At 45.1% G+C, this 19272-nt stretch overlaps 1 protein-coding gene across 1 annotated transcript; it reads right to left on the bottom strand.

Moving 5' to 3' along the window:
- Positions 1–1273: 1273 nt before the first annotated feature.
- On the bottom strand, positions 1274–18805 carry LOC124799206. Its single transcript, XM_047262741.1, has 3 exons — positions 18518–18805; positions 1892–2162; positions 1274–1845 (listed from the first exon to the last, which is right to left on the bottom strand). Exons 1-3 carry the CDS (start codon positions 18803–18805, stop codon positions 1274–1276), a joined length of 1131 nt encoding a protein of 376 aa, XP_047118697.1.
- Positions 18806–19272: the final 467 nt, after the last annotated feature.

Genomic DNA, 19272 nt, shown 5'->3' with positions numbered 1-19272 from the left:
AATAATGAAATTTCGGGAACATATTTGTCTAGGTAACATATGTAAGTGATGGACACTGCAAGATCACAGGTTATTAATGTAACCGCAAGACAAGCCATTGCAAATGAGAAATGCTGGTACAATAATAACGGGTGTAACTTCCAGAACTTTGAATGCAACCATGCAAACGTACATGCATTGTGTTGAACAAGTGCCGGATGTAAGTTTGTGGGATGGAATTTCGCGCCTGTTGCACTTTGTCGGTTAATACAAGGTAGGTTACTGCTGCTTGTGTATAACGGTAGAGTTGTCGTCCGATGATGTTCTGTATATTCCCTATTGGAGACAGATATGGTGATCGACCAGGTCAAGGCAACATGCCGATAGCCCATAGAGCTTGTTGGGTTACAACAGTTGTATGTGTGCGAGCGTTATACTGTTGGAAAACACTGCCTGGAATGGCAACACAAGCGGTCGAGTCACCAGATTGATATTATATATATACACAGGGTGAGTCACCTAACGTTACCGCTGGATATATTTCGTAAACCACATCAAATACTGACGAACCGATTCCACAGACAGAACGTGAGGAGAGGGGCTAGTGTAATTGTTTAATACAAACCATATAAAAATGCACGGCAGTATGTTTTTTTAACACAAACCTACGTTTTTTTAAATGGAACCACGTTAGTTTTGTTGGCAACTGGCAAAATTTGAACGCCTGAACGGGAGAGTGGAACAAAATTATGACACTCGCAAGGTTGTAAATTTGAGTGAAAGAACACTGGATGAAGCTACCTTGAAGGTTCTTGGCAGGGGCCTAAATTTCGCTGTCACTCCTAGAGATCTACTGGTAGCCAATTTCATCAGCTCTGTGGAACTAGTCGTCAACACACTACCCTCATGTACAGCTGAAGAGATTCGACATGCAGAGCCCTTACCAGAGCCAGGCGCCTAAGTCTAACATCTCAAGAGATGAGAGGATGGCCCTCAGGAGATTACGAGAAGATGACAACATAGTGGTATTACCAGCAGACAAACGGAACTCCACAGTCATACTGCAGAAAGGTGACTATGACCTGAAGATCCGGCGACTTCTGGAGGACCGGCTTACAAACCACTAGAGCAGGATCCAACTGACAGGGTGGACAGAAAAACCAAGTCTCTGCTGAAGGAAACTGGCTGGCCTGAGAAAGTTATCAAACAACTGAAATCAAAGGCACCAGTGTTGGGAGCAGGCTAAGCATACACTGCTATTCCTGCATAATCCTGTATCTGTGAAGTGGCTTCCTCACGGTACGAATTGGCCTGAGGGGTTTGCTGGAAGGTTCCTCAGCAGGTGGTTGGTGACCCCATCAGCACCTCTGACCTTCCTAGTATTGAGCGCCTTCAGCTGTGCGGCCACCTCCGCCTTGGAGATGGCTTCAATGACGTCCCAGTCGTCCCTTGCCTCCAGGAACACTGGGAGTTGCTCGGCTACCCGTTGGATGTGGTCTTCATCCAGATTGTCGTCCACCGGGGTGAATGACAATTGGAATTGGTCCGCCAGGACACCTGCTTTTCCGTCTGGGCTGCAGACGACGTCTTGCCCAAACAGTATTGGTGGTATGCGCTGTCGTCGGCGCAGGAACGACTTCACCGTGTGCCAGATGCTGCCGTCCTCTGGGTTGAGGGAGGCGACGAAGGCCGACCACACGCTGTTCCTGTGAACCTCAGCCACTGCTTTGATGTCTCTCCGCATGCGATTGAGGCGTCGCTCCGTCGCAGGTTGGCGGGTGAGCTGCCACTCCCGGAACAGCCTGTTCTTCTCCCTGATTGCTTTCCATATCGGAGGCGGTAGGTTGCGGGAGAAGTCCCTGAGCCCTGTGGCTGGGGTGAGGGGGGTGGGGGGGCTGCGTCGGCTGCGTGCAGTAGGTGGCGGGAGAGGACACGCAGTCTGGATCGGGTGTGTTCACGATCGATTCCAAGACCATCTCCTGGAAGCGCTCGCAGTCCATGCGCCGGTACGTCTGTCGGCGTGGTGGCAGTGTGGCTCCGGCGACATCTATGTCGAAGACCACCGGCAGGTGGTCTGACGACAGTGCACACCATGTGGAGGCGGTCGTGTGGTGCCCGATGCCTTTTATGACTGTGACATCGAGCACGTCCGGCTGTCCCCTGGCTGGGTAGATTGTGGGCTCCTGTGGGCCCAGGATCAGGGCGTCGTTCCTTGCGGCAGCGCGGGAAAGTCGGCGGCCACTGACATTCGTGAGGTGGGAGTTCCATTCCGGGTGCTTCGCTTTGAAGTCACCCGCAATGAACACCCTGCCCCCAACTGTCAGCAGCGCGTCGATGTGCGCTTCCTGGAGGTGTCCACGTGGTGGCCTGTATACTGCCATGAACGTGATCTGCCCGGCTGTCGTGGTGACCGTCACCCCAGTGGCTTCCAGGGTTGCCAGGTCCGGAAGTTGCACCTGGTGGTGCCTGAGTGATGCACGTACATAGATGGTAGTGCCACCGCCAGTTGTTGGCCTGTCATTGCGGTAGCAAACATAGTGGACCCAAGGTTTAAGGTGAGTTTCGCCAACCAGGCAGAGGTCAATGGCCTCATCCTGCATCAACTGGCGAAGCTCACCTTGTTGGGGGAACAGGCTGTTTGCGTTGAAGCCGCAAACGTTCAGTCCATGGATGAGTGTATTATCCATGGTGTGGCTTCATGGTGACGGTAGCAGCCTGGAGGGCCTCCGTGACTGCCGTGACTAGCATGGGCAGTTGTTGGAGCAGGGCAGAGAGAGAGCCCAGAAGGGCTCTGAGGTCTGCGGCTCCTGGTCCTGTTGATGGTGCAGGTACAGCCGCAGCGGCGGGCGCGGGGGAGGCCGGGCGAGGCGTCGCCGTCGCGTCCGTTCGCTGGACCCCGCGCCCAGCAGCCTGCGGCGCTGGAGTGTTGAGTGGACGGGCAGTGCGTCGTCCACCCTGGTGGTGGTCAGCCTGGGAGGCAGCCTGTGGGGCTGACGAGCCAGGCGCGGTGGATGGTGCGGTCTCGTTCGAGTCCCGTGGCGGAAGTGGCGGGAAGGCCTCTTGTCGTCTCGTGGTGGCGTCAGCGGACTCCCCCTTGGCGGCGGAGGCGTAGCTAGTGCCAGGTTGCACCTTCCTGGCAGGTGCTGATCGTCCGTTCTGCCGTGGGCGGCGGCGGAATGCAGCGCAGCCTCTGTAGCTCGCCACATGTGGCTCGCTACAGTTGCAGCACGTTGGCGCCTCCTCTCGCTTCTTCGTACAGTCCCGACTCTGGTGGGAGTCGGCGCACTTGACACAGCGGGCCGGCATGGAGCAGTAGCGAGCCACGTGGTCAAGGCCCTGGCAGGAGAAGCACTGGGCGCGCCTCCCCTTGGCCTTGAGCGGCTCCACTTCCACCCCAATGCGGGGCCACCATCAGCAGCTGGAAGATTTTTCGGTTTTCGAAGTTGTCTGGGAGGACAACAAGGAAAAGAGGCATGTCTCGCCTCGTCCTGAGCGATTTCATTATGGTCACGGAGCTGGCCATGGAGCCCAGCCCCGCCAGCTCTTCTTTGAGGTGCGAGGGCTCCATTCTCAGCGGGAGGCGGCAGAAAACCACCTTCAGCTGCTTCACGGGCTCCGCATTATGTGTAAAGCAGTGTAGCTTGTCAGTCTCAATGATCTTCATGGCTGCACGGTAGTCATCCATGGTGGCGGTCAAAACCCGGTATAGGTCTCGCCCGACACATTTGACCTTGGCAGCGGACGCAACTGTCTCAAATTTATCAAGGAAGGACTTGTAAGTGCCCGTCCATGAGACAGTTATCGGTGGTGGGGCGGGTGCCCGCCTCTTGGGTGGCTCAGTGGCCTCCATGGCCCCTGACTCGTCGACATCGATGAATGAGTAGGTCGTCGGGAGCGGCTGCACTGTTTGGAGCCGTTTGGCCCGAGAAGTGTGCCGCCGCTTCGGGACGGTGAACCCGTCGTCGGGTGTCTGGTCTGCCTCAGAGGGGGCAGGGTCGTCTGCCATCTTCTGCTTCTGGCTTCTCCTGCAAGCAGACTGAGAGAATGTGGAGGAGTCGTCCTCCTCTATTGCTGCTGGCCTCTTCCTAGAGGGCTGCGTTGTTGCCATGGCTTCCGCCTCGAGCAGGTCGCCAGGGTTGGCCTCTACGATAGTGTCGTCACGTGGTAGGATGGGGACGCCTTCTCTCGTCACGCCTGGCGGTACAGTTTCCAGTAGATCTGTGGCCTCTTCACTGGAACAGACCGGAGTGGCAGCCAGCAGTGCACCAGTTTCTTCTGGAACTGGGACTGGTGGCGCAACACTCATCGGGGCCGCCGCTGACAGAACAGTGTCGTCTGTATTCAACACGCCTGTCAGGGCTACCGACGGTACTCGTTCCGCTTCATTCACCACGCAACCGAGTGACCTGAGGTACTGGTGGAACAAGTGGAGAGCTCGTTCGTCGGCTGCTCGTTCCCGGTAATCAGTATCCCGTGACATTCGGTGCAGGACGACGTACAATTGCGCCGCTGTAAGCGGGCCTGTTTCCCTAGAATTTGCCGTCTCGTGGTCCATTGTCGTTTGCTGCGTCGTCGTACGTGGGGGGGGGGCGGATGGGGCCGCAGACGGGGCGGACTCGGTCGCCCGAGCCCGTCCCACCTGGCGGCGATCCGCCACACCCTTAACTTGAGTAGCATGGTCCTGCTTGCACTGCATCGCTTACTCGTGTGAGGGAACGTCCAGAGCGGCAGGAGAGGGCCACTCGCGGGTGCGGACCTAGAAGGGAACACCAGGAGGCCACGACCGCAGTTGGCGGCGGCCAGAGCGGGCGCGAACGGAATAGGGAACGTCCTTCGCTTCGCTTGTACCTTACGAGCTGTCCTTTGCTCGCGTAGGTGCAGGGTACACAATGTTTTGTTTTTCCTGCTATGCGTGTGGTTATGGTGCCTTACTTATTGGCTCGGCCTATAGGGATGCAATTGCATCCTGCCTGCTGAGGGCTGTTAATCCCTCAGTAGGTCAGGCCAACGTGTGGTTGGCCTGTGGTGTATGTTTTGGCCCAGATCGTGTATGAGCCGGTTTTCTGAACTCTCGGCCTTGCTATAGAACAGTTGCAGGATGCCGGTCTGTTCATGTAGTAGAGTGGAGGAATATCTTCTTGGAAGGTGCAGGGCGAGCTTCAGGGCTCTGTTCTCCATCCTCTGCAGTGTGCCTATATGAGTGTCAGCTGACATAACCCCACACCCCGGCTGCGTACTCTAGCACTGGTCTTGTAAGTAGGTTTGTAACGCTACGCTCGGGCGTACGTTAACTCTTTAAAGCCTGTACTATGGTAAGTTGACGGGCTTCACCTTATAAGAAAGGATTTTAGTAAATATGTTGACCGCGTGTACCTGAATGGAGGCAAAATCAGACTTACACCCACTCAGTAACAACAATGATACGTCAAGCAAGTCTAAAGTGCAACTACACGTTAGGACGGGCAAGAAACATACACAGCAGATGCTACCAATTGTTAATAATACGGTCGCCAGCCTAATTAGGCATTAAGTGAGTTTTTTCCTTGTACAAGTGGATGTACGTACAAGCATAACAACCCATAGTAATACTGCATTATATGGTAAATTTTAGAACCAGAAAAATCTACTGAACTAATATTTTCCCTTTCTGTACTAATTTGGACAAGCTATAAATACACAACATTACACTATAATGATTACTACAAACTGCGTTTTGTCTATTGATCCGACTGAAATCGGGCATAGGTTACCCTAGAAATAGCACTTTTGAAACACACATACAATGTCAATTTTAAGAAGGGTAAAACACTGATAAATTTAGGTTTTATATTGATTTTAACTTTGCTGGTCAAATCAGTTCAGTACACTTCAGAATTTAAATGAATAGAAAAGAAAAAGGGGGTTGGGGGGGGGGGACCCTAAAACTGTAATTGTCACTGTATTGAAATTCTTTGACTGTTGAACTCATTAAGCACTCAAGGATTCCAATATATGAATTACTACTCTTTTTGTCTTATTTCTTGCTTATTTAACTACCATTATTTTTGTCTCAAATTAATTATACTTCATTACTAAACCAATTTCAACATTATCTTCCAACTTTGTCAGACCTATGTTCTTTACTTCCATATTCATTAACAATAAAGTTCCTTAAACATCATTCTAGCATAGATAGGTCTGCAAGTAATTCTTATTAACATAAACTTTAAATCTTCATTTCGGGACACTCGGATTGCACAACATGTGGAAAGGACCCTGTCTAGGTTAGTGATGAGGATAATTAAATGATAGTACAATTCTGGTAAAAGTTAAGTTGTTATTGAACAGTCAAGAACAAAAGTAACACTGGTCCACACGAATACAGTATTAAATGTTTCAACCCGTTCGTGTCGATGCGGCGGTTGGCGGGCGGCGAGATGGCGAGGCGCAAAGCACACATACAATCACAGCTATGGCTCTTGATGTATCGGCCCTTTGCTTCCTCTTAGCGTCGCAATACTTTTCCATTTAGTGCCTATGGAATATAGCCATGCTGTATAGTCGTCGGAAACGGCACATCCGAGGCTCAATGAAATCACGTTTTCCAGGAGAGCCCTCGATCCAGAACGTGTTGCTCAGATCAAAGCCCAACTCCGACTAACTCTGCTGAGCCCGTTATGCCGTGCAGCTCCCGTGTGCATTTTCCCGGGCTCGCCTGCCTCCACCTTTTACCGCTCCCCTACAGACAGGGTATTCACCAAAGGTTTTGCACTCCACATATCCTAATACATTGCCTACGTATGGACCAGGCGCACAATTACAATTTTAAAAATGTTACAATAGATTCAACATGGGTTACTCTTCAATTCTGTTATAGCATTGCTTGAAATTTGACATAAATATTAATATTCACATCGAAAGTTGCTTACAGTTTCTTTAACATAATGACACGAAAAGAAAAAGAAATGAAATCAAAACATTGCTTACAGTAATTTATCGAAAATCAGAAGAAAAAATTATTATATGTACAGTTATTGTTACAGGTTGTTTATGTTTTCTTATTGGAAACGTTACGTAGCGCTCTGTATGAAAATCACTGGCTGTGCTGTGTGCAGTCTGTGGCTAGTTTGCATTGTTGTCTGCCATTGTAGTGTTGGGCAGCGGCAGCTGGATGTTAACAGCGCGTAGCGTTGCGCAGTTGGAGGTCAGCCGCCAGCAGTGGTGTATGTGGGGGGAGAGATGGCGGAGTTTTGAAATTTGTAAGACTGTCATGAACTGCTATATATATTATGACTTTTAAGGTAAATACATTGTTTGTTCTCTATTAAAATCTTTCATTTGCTAACTATGCCTATCAGTAGTTAGTGCCTTCTGTAGTTTGAATCTTTTATTTAGCTGGCAGTACTGGCCCTCGTTTTATTGCAGTAGCTCGAGTAACCAAGATTTTTGTGAGGTAAGTGATTTGTGAAACGTATAGGTTAATGTTAGTCAGGGCCATTCTTTTGTAGGGATTTTTTGAAAGTCAGATTGCGTTGCGCTAAAAATATTGTGTGTCAGGACAAGCACAGTCATGTATAATTCTTCAAAAAGGGGACGTTTCATATATCGACCCTTAGCCGAGGATATCTCACTGGAATCTTCTGATTTTTTCTTGTAGTTTGTGTAATTAGTGTAGCTTTTGTTTATTGCTAGCGCGTAATTGTAGAGAAAATCTCCTTTGTAGTTGCAGTCTTTCATTGTTGTACAGTAAAACAGTTGTGGCATGCATGTAGATTTGCACCAAGTATTTCGCAGCTGCAATTAACTAGATATTATTTTCAGTGTTATGTTAATGTGTTCTCTTATTTTTGATCTTCAAATTGTGCTTTTCTGTGTTATCGTGTGAAATATTGTGACAATAATGGCGTGTGAAAAACGTAATACTAGGCTCCAAAGGAAACTGAGAAATGACAGTGAAGACGAAAGCAGTGTGTTAGCGCCACCGAGTAATGAATTAACTAATGTTCAAAGTAGTAATTTGGTAACTGTGCATAGGGAAATGGAGCGGGCGTCAAATAATGGTGTAGACAGTGAAACAGGTAGTGAACAGGGAAGCGTAATCGATCGATCGGTCGGCAACAGCTCGCCTCAGGAATCGGAAATGACAGAAAACAATATTGCAAATACTGTAGACTCAGGTTTTGGGTTCTCACCGTTTTCTCAAATGAGTCAAGACACATTTTCCGCTTGTCAAAATGTGAATGTTGCCGGTGCAAATTCACTGCCGAAAAGCACTGAGGAACATGTTTCAGACACCAGTGCATTGTTATTACAATTAATGCAACAAATGGGACAAAAGCTTCAAAAGTTAGACACAATGGAACAAAATCTTCAAAAGTTAGACACAATGGAACAAAATCAGAGACAAACACAGCAACAGTTAGACACAATGGAACAAAATCAGAGACAAACACAGCAAAAGCTTCAAAAGTTGGACACAATGGAACAAAATCAGAGACAAACACAGCAAAAGCTTCAAAAGTTAGACACAATGGAACAAAATCAGAGACAAACACAGCAACAGCCTCAAAAGTTAGACTCATTGGAACAAACTCTTGAACAAACACGTGAAGATTTAACTACTGAGTTACATAACATTGAATCGAAACGTCAAAAAGTCTGTAATGACGTAAAAACTCAAATTTGTGAGCATTTTCAACCTATTTTTTCGCGGCATGAAAATGCATTACAGAATCACGAAGCAGCCATAAAAGAACTGCAAACTATTGTTCATGAAAATCATGAGACCTTGCAAGCTAAATTTGACTCAGTTGCATCTACCGATTCGGTTACGCAACTTGCAAAAACTCAGGAAAACTTAAAGGACACAGTAGATACTCTGAAACTTGGTTCAGAAAAACACACTGAGGAAATAAGTACACTATCGGAGAAAGTAGCCGAACTTTCGGATCAGTTCACTAATTTATCTACGAAGGTAGATGATAATCTGAATGACACAAAATCGGTAGTCTTTAATGACACAGAAGAGTGCGAACAAATTAGGAAATTCAATCAAAATCAAATCAATATACAGTACAAAAGAGAAATCCGGGAAGTACAAGATCAGTTGGCACAAGTAATACAAAAATCGCGGGCTAAATTCCATATTACCTGAGTTCTTAAAACGTCACATCACCTTATATGTGGACGATATTCTGATAGCAGAAGCCTCATGGGAACAACATAATCGCATCCTTATCAGTTTGTTACGTATTTTTGCAGAATCTGGAATTACTGTTAACTTAGAAAAGTCTGAATTCGGTAGGTCAAAGGTGAGGTTTTTGGGACATATTATTTCTTCTGAAGGCATTCAGCCGGATCCTGAAAAGTTAGAAGCAATCAGAGCCATTCCAGTTCCATCCACAAAAAAACAAGTCCGCAGTTTTCTAGGTCTCGTAAATTTTTACCATCGTTTTCTGAATATGCAAATTCTTGTTACACCAAAACTTTGTTCTCTCACTGGAAAAAATACTATTTGCAACTGGGACGAACAAGCACAGTTGGAATTCAATTCTTTGAAAGAATCTCTACTTAACGCGCCAATACTAGCTCATCCAGATCCGTCACAAGATTTCTGCCTTAGCACGGATTCTTCTAAAGTCGGTCTTGGTGCCCATTTATTTCAAGAAGCCATAGAAAATGACACTACCGTTCAGAAAACCATTGCCTTTGCTAGCCGAGTGCTAACAAAATCTGAAAAAAAAAAAAATTATTCCGTTACTGAATTAGAAGCTTTAGCTATCGTTTGGGCATTTAACAAATTCCGTTTCTTTCTTTCTGGTAAGCACGTAAAAGTATACAGTGATCATCGTGCATTACAATTTCTTATGTCTTCAAAATTAAATCATGACAGGATAAAACGTTGGGCATTATTTCTGCAAGAATTCCACTTCACAATAGTCTACATTCCCGGCAAGGAGAACATTGTTGCGGACGCACTGTCACGCGCACCGGCTGGGCTTGAGAAAAGTAACACAGAAGGCAACCTCGAGAAAAATTTCAGTATTCTTTACATTCAGAAAGTCGCCTTTGAAAACTTCATCACCACATCTTTAAAGGACATTGCTCATGAACAAGACAAAGATCCGATTTGGAAAGACATCAAGAGCAAATGGCATGAAAAGACACACACACAGATTCGGCATTATTATCTGGTTAGAAACAACATACTGTTCAAACGCTGCACTGTTGATGACAAGCTATGGGTACTGTGCATTCCTGACGATTTTGTTAATAAGCTCATTTGGTACAGCCCGCATCTCGTGGTCGTGCGGCAGCGTTCTCGCTTCCCACGCCCGGGTTCCCGGGCTCGATTCCCGGCGGGGTCAGGGATTTTCTCTGCCTCGTGATGGCTGGGTGTTGTGTGCTGTCCTTAGGTTAGTTAGGTTTAAGTAGTTCTAAGTTCTCGGGGACTGATGACCATAGATGTTAAGTCCCATAGTGCTCAGAGCCATTTTTTTTTCATTTGGTACATTCATTTCAGCTATGCACATTTTGGCCCACGAAAATGTTATCATATTCTTCGAACGACTTGTTATTTTAACAATATGGAAAAGAGAATTCGAAGAGTCTTGTCTATTTGTAAACTTTGTCAAAAGGCGAAACCATGTACTATCTCCCATCGTGCTCCGCTGTTTCCTATCATTCCTTCTAAATTAAAAGAATTTGCTGCTGTTGATCTCTTGGGACCGCTTGCCAGAACATCTAATGGATTTTCGTACGTTCTAGTCGCTGTTGAACTTACTTCAAAATTTGTTTCTTTCACACCGTTACGTAAAGCCACTGGACGGTCTGTATCCAACGCCTTTGTTAAAAAATTTTTACGTGAAGTTGGACACGTTAGTAAAGTCATTTCAGATAACGGACCTCAATTCAGATCTGCTGTTTGGTCACATATGCTTCGGAATCATAAAATCAAACCTGTTTTTATTTCATTGTACTCACCACATTGTAACCCCTCCGAACGGATTATGAAAGAAATCAATAAGCTTTGCAGACTTTATTGTCACAGAAAGCATCAGCATTGGGACAGATATTTACACTTATTTCAAAACGTGCTGAATGAAATGCCTCATGACTCCACTGCTTTACCACCTATTCTTGTACTGAAGAATGAAGAACCATCGAACAGAATCAGAGAGCTTGTACCTTTCCCGAATACACGTAAACTTTGACACAAAGCCATAATTGATTTGGCTATTAAAAATACAAAATCTGCAGCAGACAAAAGGAGAAAACTACACGGTAAAGGAAATGCAAAGAAATTATATATTGGTCAGAAAGTCCTCATTAAAGCTCATTCATTGTCACATAAGAAGAAACACTTGAGTCACAAATTCTTTCTAGTTTACAATGGACCTTACAGAATCCGACGTATACCACATGATAATTGCGTTGAAGTTGAAACTCTGCGTACTAGGAAGAGCAAAGGATTGCACCACATTTCACATGTAAAACCGTTTATTGAAAGATAATCTGCTTTTTAACTTAGTCTTTGCCATAAAATTTTTCACGTCACATTTCTAGTATGCTTTGTCAGACTTAAGAAACTGTTAACATGCAACACTGTTTGAAGTTAAATATCCAGTCAAGAACCAAGAGAACTTATTTAAACAGAAATTACGAATGCATTGTTATTGTGAACAGATGACACAGTGTTATTGTGTGTGTACATTCTTGCTTGGTAGTTGCACGATTACGTAACGACTATAAGGCTCACATACTTAGAACATATACCGGTACTGCTAATGAGATTTTAATGCAACATTTTGGTTTACTTGAAAATACATTCTGGATTTAAAGTACTTTCTGAGAGATATCAGATGACATAGTGGTTAATTTATTTGACAGCTACACGATTATATCACGATGCTATTAATGAGTGACACAATTTATATTATTGCTTTTGCGCTGTATCTGTTTTAAATCTGCACGGTTTTTCTGAATTATTCTGGAAAGTAAAACACGTTTTAGTAGTAACTTTTGTGGTATAGCTACAATGTGACAGCCTTTTCCGTAGCACAACAATACGTTACAGCACAGTACTTTCTTCATCACGGAAATAAGCATAATAACTAAGATATCTATACGCAAAGCATTTCACTTTTGTTTATCGTGAGGTAAGTACATTGACTTCTGCAGAACTTAGCTTTCGGAGGACGATAACTACGACACTTCCACAGAGATTATCTTACAACAAGATGCACAGTTTAGCGCTACAGTACACGTATTTGAGTGATTAATTTTGTACTTAAAACATTTACTTCTAAAGATTTTTGAATTACAAAGAAAGTTTTCCGTGATACATTTCATTCCATTGCTGTAATCTGTAACACCTGAGGCTAGAATTACATTAATCCTCAGGGGGGTACACGCTTACTTTGTGTATCATGTGTTTGGCAAGCACAAGGAGCCCTAGCTAATATGGTATATGCTTACACAACTTTACACATCGGTACCATATTTCTCTAACACATAATTACACTGCTACCTGATCATTTAACTGAGAGAGACAAACTTCTTTACTACGGCAGTGACAGATGTTTACCTAATTAGACCGTTGGATAACTTCACACTTACGAAATTGTACTTTGTCTGTACTTTGTGAACTGTTCATATTTTTTCGGAACCATTGTGATACTATGAGAGCTTTGAATGATGTATTTGGTATGGGATCTTGATTTTTAAAGTACGTTTGAGGTAGATGACACTATTGAAGTGGCAGAGATTTTTTTTAGGTTTTGAAAATACTGGAGGAAGCTACGACGATTTCAAGATTTGACTGAGGTGTTATGATGTTATTATTACGACAACGATGTGTATTATGCTATTGAGGTATGTTTATGATCAATAAGATGATGCTACCGTATATGAGTTATTTGATTATGCTACGTATCTGTTATGATGAAATATTGAAGAAGTGTCGACGAATAAGGTAAGGAATAATGAGTAGTGGTTAGGGACTCTGGTTTGTGAAAAAGGTTGTTGGAAACCAAGAATCGTACTTTAAGAGTTATGCAATGTATGTAAATGCGTGAATGTATTACAATGCCACCAAAAATTTTTTTGGACACTGTTATATCAATTGGATTTTGTTTCTACAGATTTGTAATGCAAATTCTTGACCTGTGAAATTATTTTTATATGAGACTGTCACTGTAGCGGAAACTGCTGTCGTAAATATTTCAGTAAGAAAGGTAAGTGACCTTGACGTAATGCGTTTTGGGCGCCCAGCTAAGAGGTTGTCGCCTGACAAAAGAAAGCCATTAGGTGGAGAAAAAAAAAAAAGGAGGCGATTATCCTCGCTATTGACATTCCTTTGTAGAAAGCATCGCAAATACGACACGCTCAAGCTTGAAAACATATGATTACACTGTGGAGCTCGTAATTTATGATGTTTACTAAAATGCCTAATGAAATGATGAGAAACATTTCACATCTATAGCCTTGCTAGTTGAAAGACTGTTTACTGCATTATGAAATGCCATATGGCTAATGAATGATGTATCATGCCTTCCTGTGTACATATTTGCTCATTTTGTTTAATATCTAGTTTCTAGCTGCACTGCAGCATTGGTTAAAACAAAATTTTATTGATGTACTAATATAAATATTTTATGCCTACAGATCCAGTAAATAATAAAATTTATGATCTACTTAAAAAAAACCGAAGGAGCACAAAAAGACATTTCCCGTCACAGGACTTGCATATATAATTTTCTTTTCAAGTACTTGGTAATTTATTTTGTAGCATAAATTGTGGTGCATCACTTTAATGACATAGATATTAAGATGTGAATAGAAATGTCCCTTTCTGCATTGTTGTCTTTAGTGTAATATTTTTTCTGCTTGAACTTTGCCATGCTTAGGTATTAGTTATAGCATTTGCTGCTGCTGTTTGCCAGGCATAGTGTTTTTTACTACTGATTTATTTTTATTGTTTGCTGCACATTGCCTTATGTTAGTTGTAATATTGCAATTGCTCTGCTAATTTATGCTGCTTGCTTTGGCATTTGTATTTTTTATCATTGCTGTTTGTGTTAATTTGCCTCGTACCTTGGTATATACGAGGGCCGTTCAGAAAGTAACCAGTTGATTTAAAAAAATACACCAAGTTAAATAAAAATATTTTAATATATACATCTTACAACTACATCTTTGCACTATTTTTCTACATAGTCTCCATAGCGATTGAGGCACTTATCGTATCTCTTCACAAGCTTTGAAATTCCTTCTGCATAATAATCACCCGCTTGTGCCTGGAGCCAGCCTGTGACCGCATCTTTGAGCTCTTCGTCGTCATCAAACCGCTGTGACCCGAGCCATTTCTTCAAATGCATGAAGAGGTGATAATCACTTGGCACCAGGTCTGGGCTGTAAGGTGGATGGTTGATAACGTCCCACTTGAAGGACTCAAGAAGGGCCGTTGTTCTGCGAGCAGAGTGAGGACGGGCGTTATCGTGCAAAAAAAACGATACCGGAAGTCAGCATACCACGGCGTTTGTTCTGTATAGCCCGTCGTAACTTTTTTATTGTTTCACAGTACACGTCTTGATTAATGGTCGTACCACGTTCCATGAATTCAACCAACAACACCCCTTTGGCATCCCAAAACACCGTTGCCATCAGTTTTCTGGCAGAAAAATCTTGCGAGGTTTTTCTTGGTTTGGTAGGCGAATTTGAATGTGCCCACATCTTTGATTGTTCTTTTGTCTCAGGGTTCACGTACTTAATCCAGGTTTCGTCACCGGTCACGATTCTGTTTAACAATGGTTCTCCTTCGTCCTCATAACGTGACAGAAAGTCTAATGCAGAGGCCATTCTTTGAGTTTTGTGGTGGTCGGTAAGAATTTTGGGCACCCATCATGCACAGAACTTACGGTAACCCAATCTTGCTGTCACTATCTCATACAAGTGAGTCTTAGAAATCTGTGGAAAACCAGTAGACAACTCCGACATTGAGAAACGTCGATTTTCACGAACTTTTGCATCAACTGTCTGAACGAGTTCGTCAGTCACCAATGATGGTCTACCACTCCTCTCTTCATCATGAACGTTTTCTCGTCCACTTTTAAATAAACGTACCCATTCATGGACAACTCCTTCACTCATAACTCTTGGTCCGTACACGGCACAAAGCTCACGATGAATAGCTGCTGCAGAATATCCTTTGGCTGTAAAAAACCTTATGACAGCACACACTTCACATTTGGCGAGGTTTTCTATTGCAGCACACATTTCAAACTGCCACAAAAACTAAACTAGCGCAGGTACGACGTTCACTCGACCACGGCTTGATGCCGACTGACCGTTGAGTGCGTGAACGCACAGATGGCGTCGCTACTCCCCCCACAACCCGCACTGTGACCAATCGGAGGTTACTTTCTGAACCGCCCTCGTATATCTGAGCTCAGTAGATTTAAGTTAGCTTAAGATGGGGTAGACTATATAAGAAACTAACTATGACGAATGGGAAGAAATGCATTGAGAAGCTATAAGAAAATGGTTTGGCCAAAAAAGTAGTGTCGAGTGGAGAAAAACTATTTTTGAAAGAGGATGTGAACAGAATACAGAAAGCATGCTTGGATAGGACTTTTTTTTTTTTGGCTGGAGCAAATGTTGAAATAAGAGGGACGATCTATGGAATGAAGTTTTGGGTTGGACTGCAGTACCAAATGTTACACTGAAAACAAACCCTGTCCTTTCCTTTTGTGTTATCCCACTATGTGTTTGTGTACTCTTGTATATTTGCGTTTTTCCTGTCTTTATGTGTTTAGCTAATAAGAGTTATGTTGTAGAATTTTTCTAATAATATGTTATTTACTTTGTAAAGATGTTTAGACATCATTTATCTGTTCTGTTCTGTTGCTCATATGTGAAGTTGATGTTTCGAAAGTTATTCTGATCTTTTATGTATGTACTTATGTCATAATTCTTGTAACACTGATGTATATGTTTATTTCTATTCTTATGTAAAGCCTGCATTACCACAAATGTTATCTGTATTGTTATGTTCTTTAATGATGTATTTTGTACCTTTGTTATTGTATTCTTACGTTATAAAATTGTAATTGACACCAGTTCATCAAATTAAGTAACTTGTAAGTTACATTTCACTGCACACGTTTCTGTTGGTCATAGTATATGGACAATATGTGAGAAGTAGGGACTGTTAGTGTTTGCACGTGTGTTGATAATTCAGCAAGGGACTGGATAACAGCATTGCTGGTTCTAAGGACATTCCAAAAAGTTTTGTGAGTACACAAGTGGTGGTTTATGGACTTGCTATATTGTCCACAAGACTCTTCGATGGTGATTGTGCACCTGCACAGTCGCAGCAGATGGCTGCTGGCCGTCTCTACATGGACTACAGTGGGTCTGCATCTTTGGTGGCCCACCAATACCACAATCTCTACCAGGACAGCAGTGGCTCTGCTCTGTGATGACCTACCTACCAATATTCTTCAAAACTTCGACTGACTCTGCTGTGGGTTTGCTCTGTTGTGGACCATTACCTGTCTGCATGTCAAGAGTCAGCACTGTCTTTCCATTGGAAGGACAACACTACTTCTTCAAGACTGCATGGAAATCCACTACTTCCGTGTGCATTTTCTTGTCATTGCTCAGACTTTGAGAAAAACACTGCTATTTTACTGGCATGAACGATCAGGAATGTCTTTATGGACTGTGAGAAAATTTTAGCTTTGGCCAACATTGTATCAATAAGTGTGCGCATTTGATTTATTTGTTATTGTAATTATGAAAAATTTGATCAAATCATTATTGGCCACTGCCCAAAACAATTTGTAAAATTTTTTGTGGGGAGCATGGGGGCTATGTAAGTAGGCTGTTTATGTTTTCTTATTGGAAACGTTACGTAGCGCTCTGTATGAAAATCACTGGCTGTGCTGTGTGCAGTCTGTGGCTAGTTTGCATTGTTGTCTGCCATTGTAGTGTTGGGCAGCGGCAGCTGGATGTTAACAGCGCGTAGCGTTGCGCAGTTGGAGGTCAGCCGCCAGCAGTGGTGGATGTGGGGAGAGAGATGGCGGAGTTTTGAAATTTGTAAGACTGTCATGAACTGCTATATATATTATGACTTTTAAGGTAAATACATTGTTTGTTCTCTATTAAAATCTTTCATTTGCTAACTATGCCTATCAGTAGTTAGTGCCTTCTGTAGTTTGAATCTTTTATTTAGCTGGCAGTACTGGCCCTCGCTTTATTGTAGTAGCTCGAGTAACCAAGATTTTTGTGAGGTAAGTGATTTGTGAAACGTATAGGTTAATGTTAGTCAGGGCCATTCTTTTGTAGGGATTTTTTGAAAGTCAGATTGCGTTGCGCTAAAAATATTGTGTGTCAGGATAAGCACAGTCATGTATAATTCTTCAAAAAGGGGACGTTTCAGTCTGACCAGTGCTAGGTACAGGGTGATGCCGTTTTGTGGGGCCAGCGTCGACGTGGGGTTAAGGAGGGGGTACAAGGTGTGAAGTCGCCCTATAGCCCTACTCCTAACGTCCTGGACGTGTGGTCTCCAGGTAAGCCTCTGCTCGAGTATGACCCCGAGGTATTTGCCGGTTTTACTCCACATCACAGGGCTTCCCGTGATAGTAACCGGTGGCAAATCGGGAGGCAGCAGTCTTCTAGTGAATACTACTGCCTGGCTCTTTGCGGCGTTCTGCTTGAGCCGCCACTTGGTTGACCACGCGCCCAGGGTGTCGCAGCCAATCTGGAGGAGGCGTCGCATTTCCCTCACGTTCATGCTCCACACGAATAGCGCGGCGTCGTCAGCGTAGAGTGCTAACTTCACCGGCGCCACTCGTGGGGCATCTGCAGTGAAAATGGAGTACAGCAGGGGGCCAAGGACGGACCCCTGCGGCACTACTGTTCGTTTCGGCCTGTGGGTCGAGGTGCCATCATCTAGTCGGACGTGGAAGGTCCGGTCGGCCAGGTAGGAGCGGATGAGGACTCCGTGTGATGGCGATACCCCGTGCACAAAGAGTTTGTACACGAGGCCGTCGTGCCACACGGAGTCGAAGGCCCTGGAGACGTCAAGGAACACCGCCCCAAGGTATTCCCTGGTCTCCAGGGCGCGCATGGCTTCTTCCACCAGCTGCAGAAGCTGGTGGGTGGTGGAATGACTGCTCCTGAATCCGAACTGTTCGTCCGGGATTATGCCCTCGACCGTCACATGTCGGAGGAGCCTCTTGGCGTACAGACGCTCGAACACCTTGGAGAGGGACAGGAGAAGGCTGATTGGCCTGTAGTTTTCAGCCTGCCGGGCGACCTTATTCACTTTGGGTATGGCTATCACTTTCGCGTGTTTCCACTCAGAGGGGTAGATCCCAGAGCGGAGGACCTGGTTGAAGATGCCTGTAAGGAGCTGGTAGGCCCCTTCCGGCAGGTTCTTCAGCAGGTGATTGTTGACGCCGTCGGCGCCTCCCGCCCTTTTGGTGTTGAGCGTCTGTATCTGTTCTGCCACTTCCTCCTCTGAGATGGGGTCAATTCTGTCCCCTTCTTCTACCGCTGCTAGGAAGATGGGGAGCTCTTCCTCCACAATGTGGGCCACATCGAGATTGTCATCCACTGAGGTGAACGACGACTCGAAGTGGTCGGCCAACAATCCTGCTTTCCCGTCTGGACTGCAGACGACCATCTGCCCAGCCTGCAGCTGTGGGACTTGCTGCCGCCGGCGCAGGAAAGACTTGACGACTCGCCAAGCATTGCCGTCCTGTGGGTTGAGGGTGGCGACTAGGTCAGCCCAGTCGCAGTTTCTATGTTCCTCAACCGCCGCCTTGATCTCCCTCCTCATCCTGTTTAGGAGGCGTTTGGTGGCAGGTTGTCGCATGAGTTGCCACTCGCAGAACACACTGTTCTTCGCCCGTATAGTCTCTTGTATGTGCAACGGGAGGCTATGGGCGAAATCCTTCGGCTGGCGTGGGGGAGGAGGTGATGCTTCTCAGCTGCAAGTAGCAGCTGGCGGTTGAAGTACCGTAGTACACTGTCTGCCCCCACTTCCGTGGGGTCTGGTGCATCCAAAAGAAGTTCCAGGATGTTCTCCTGAAACCTCTCGCTGTCCATTCGGTGGTAGTTCCTACGGAGGGGTGGGAGGGTGGCCCCCCTTACGTCGATGTCGTAGACCACTGGTAGGTGGTCTGACGACAGTGCACACTGGGTGGTGCGGTCATGTGGTTCCCAATGCCCTTAATAAGGGCGATATCGAGAACATCTGACTGCCCTCGGTGTGGATAGATGGTGTGGTCCTGGGGTCCGAGCGTG

This window comes from Schistocerca piceifrons, chromosome 5 (assembly GCF_021461385.2).
Source record: "Schistocerca piceifrons isolate TAMUIC-IGC-003096 chromosome 5, iqSchPice1.1, whole genome shotgun sequence".
In the NCBI taxonomy this organism is placed as follows: Eukaryota; Metazoa; Arthropoda; class Insecta; order Orthoptera; family Acrididae; genus Schistocerca; species Schistocerca piceifrons.
This window is presented reverse-complemented; position numbering and strand designations above follow the sequence as displayed.

Excerpts from the sequence above, each read along its gene's own strand:
- LOC124799206 (XM_047262741.1), bottom strand. The coding sequence starts at position 18,805 with ATGAGGAGGGAGATCAAGGCGGCGGTTGAGGAACATAGAAACTGCGAC. Across the intron at positions 2,163-18,517 it reads TCCCCATCTTCCTAGCAGCG|GAGCCCACAATCTACCCAGC; the intron begins GTAGAAGAAGGG and ends CTGGGCCCACAG. Across the intron at positions 1,846-1,891 it reads GTCCTCTCCCGCCACCTACT|GGCTCAGGGACTTCTCCCGC; the intron begins GCACGCAGCCGA and ends CCCCAGCCACAG.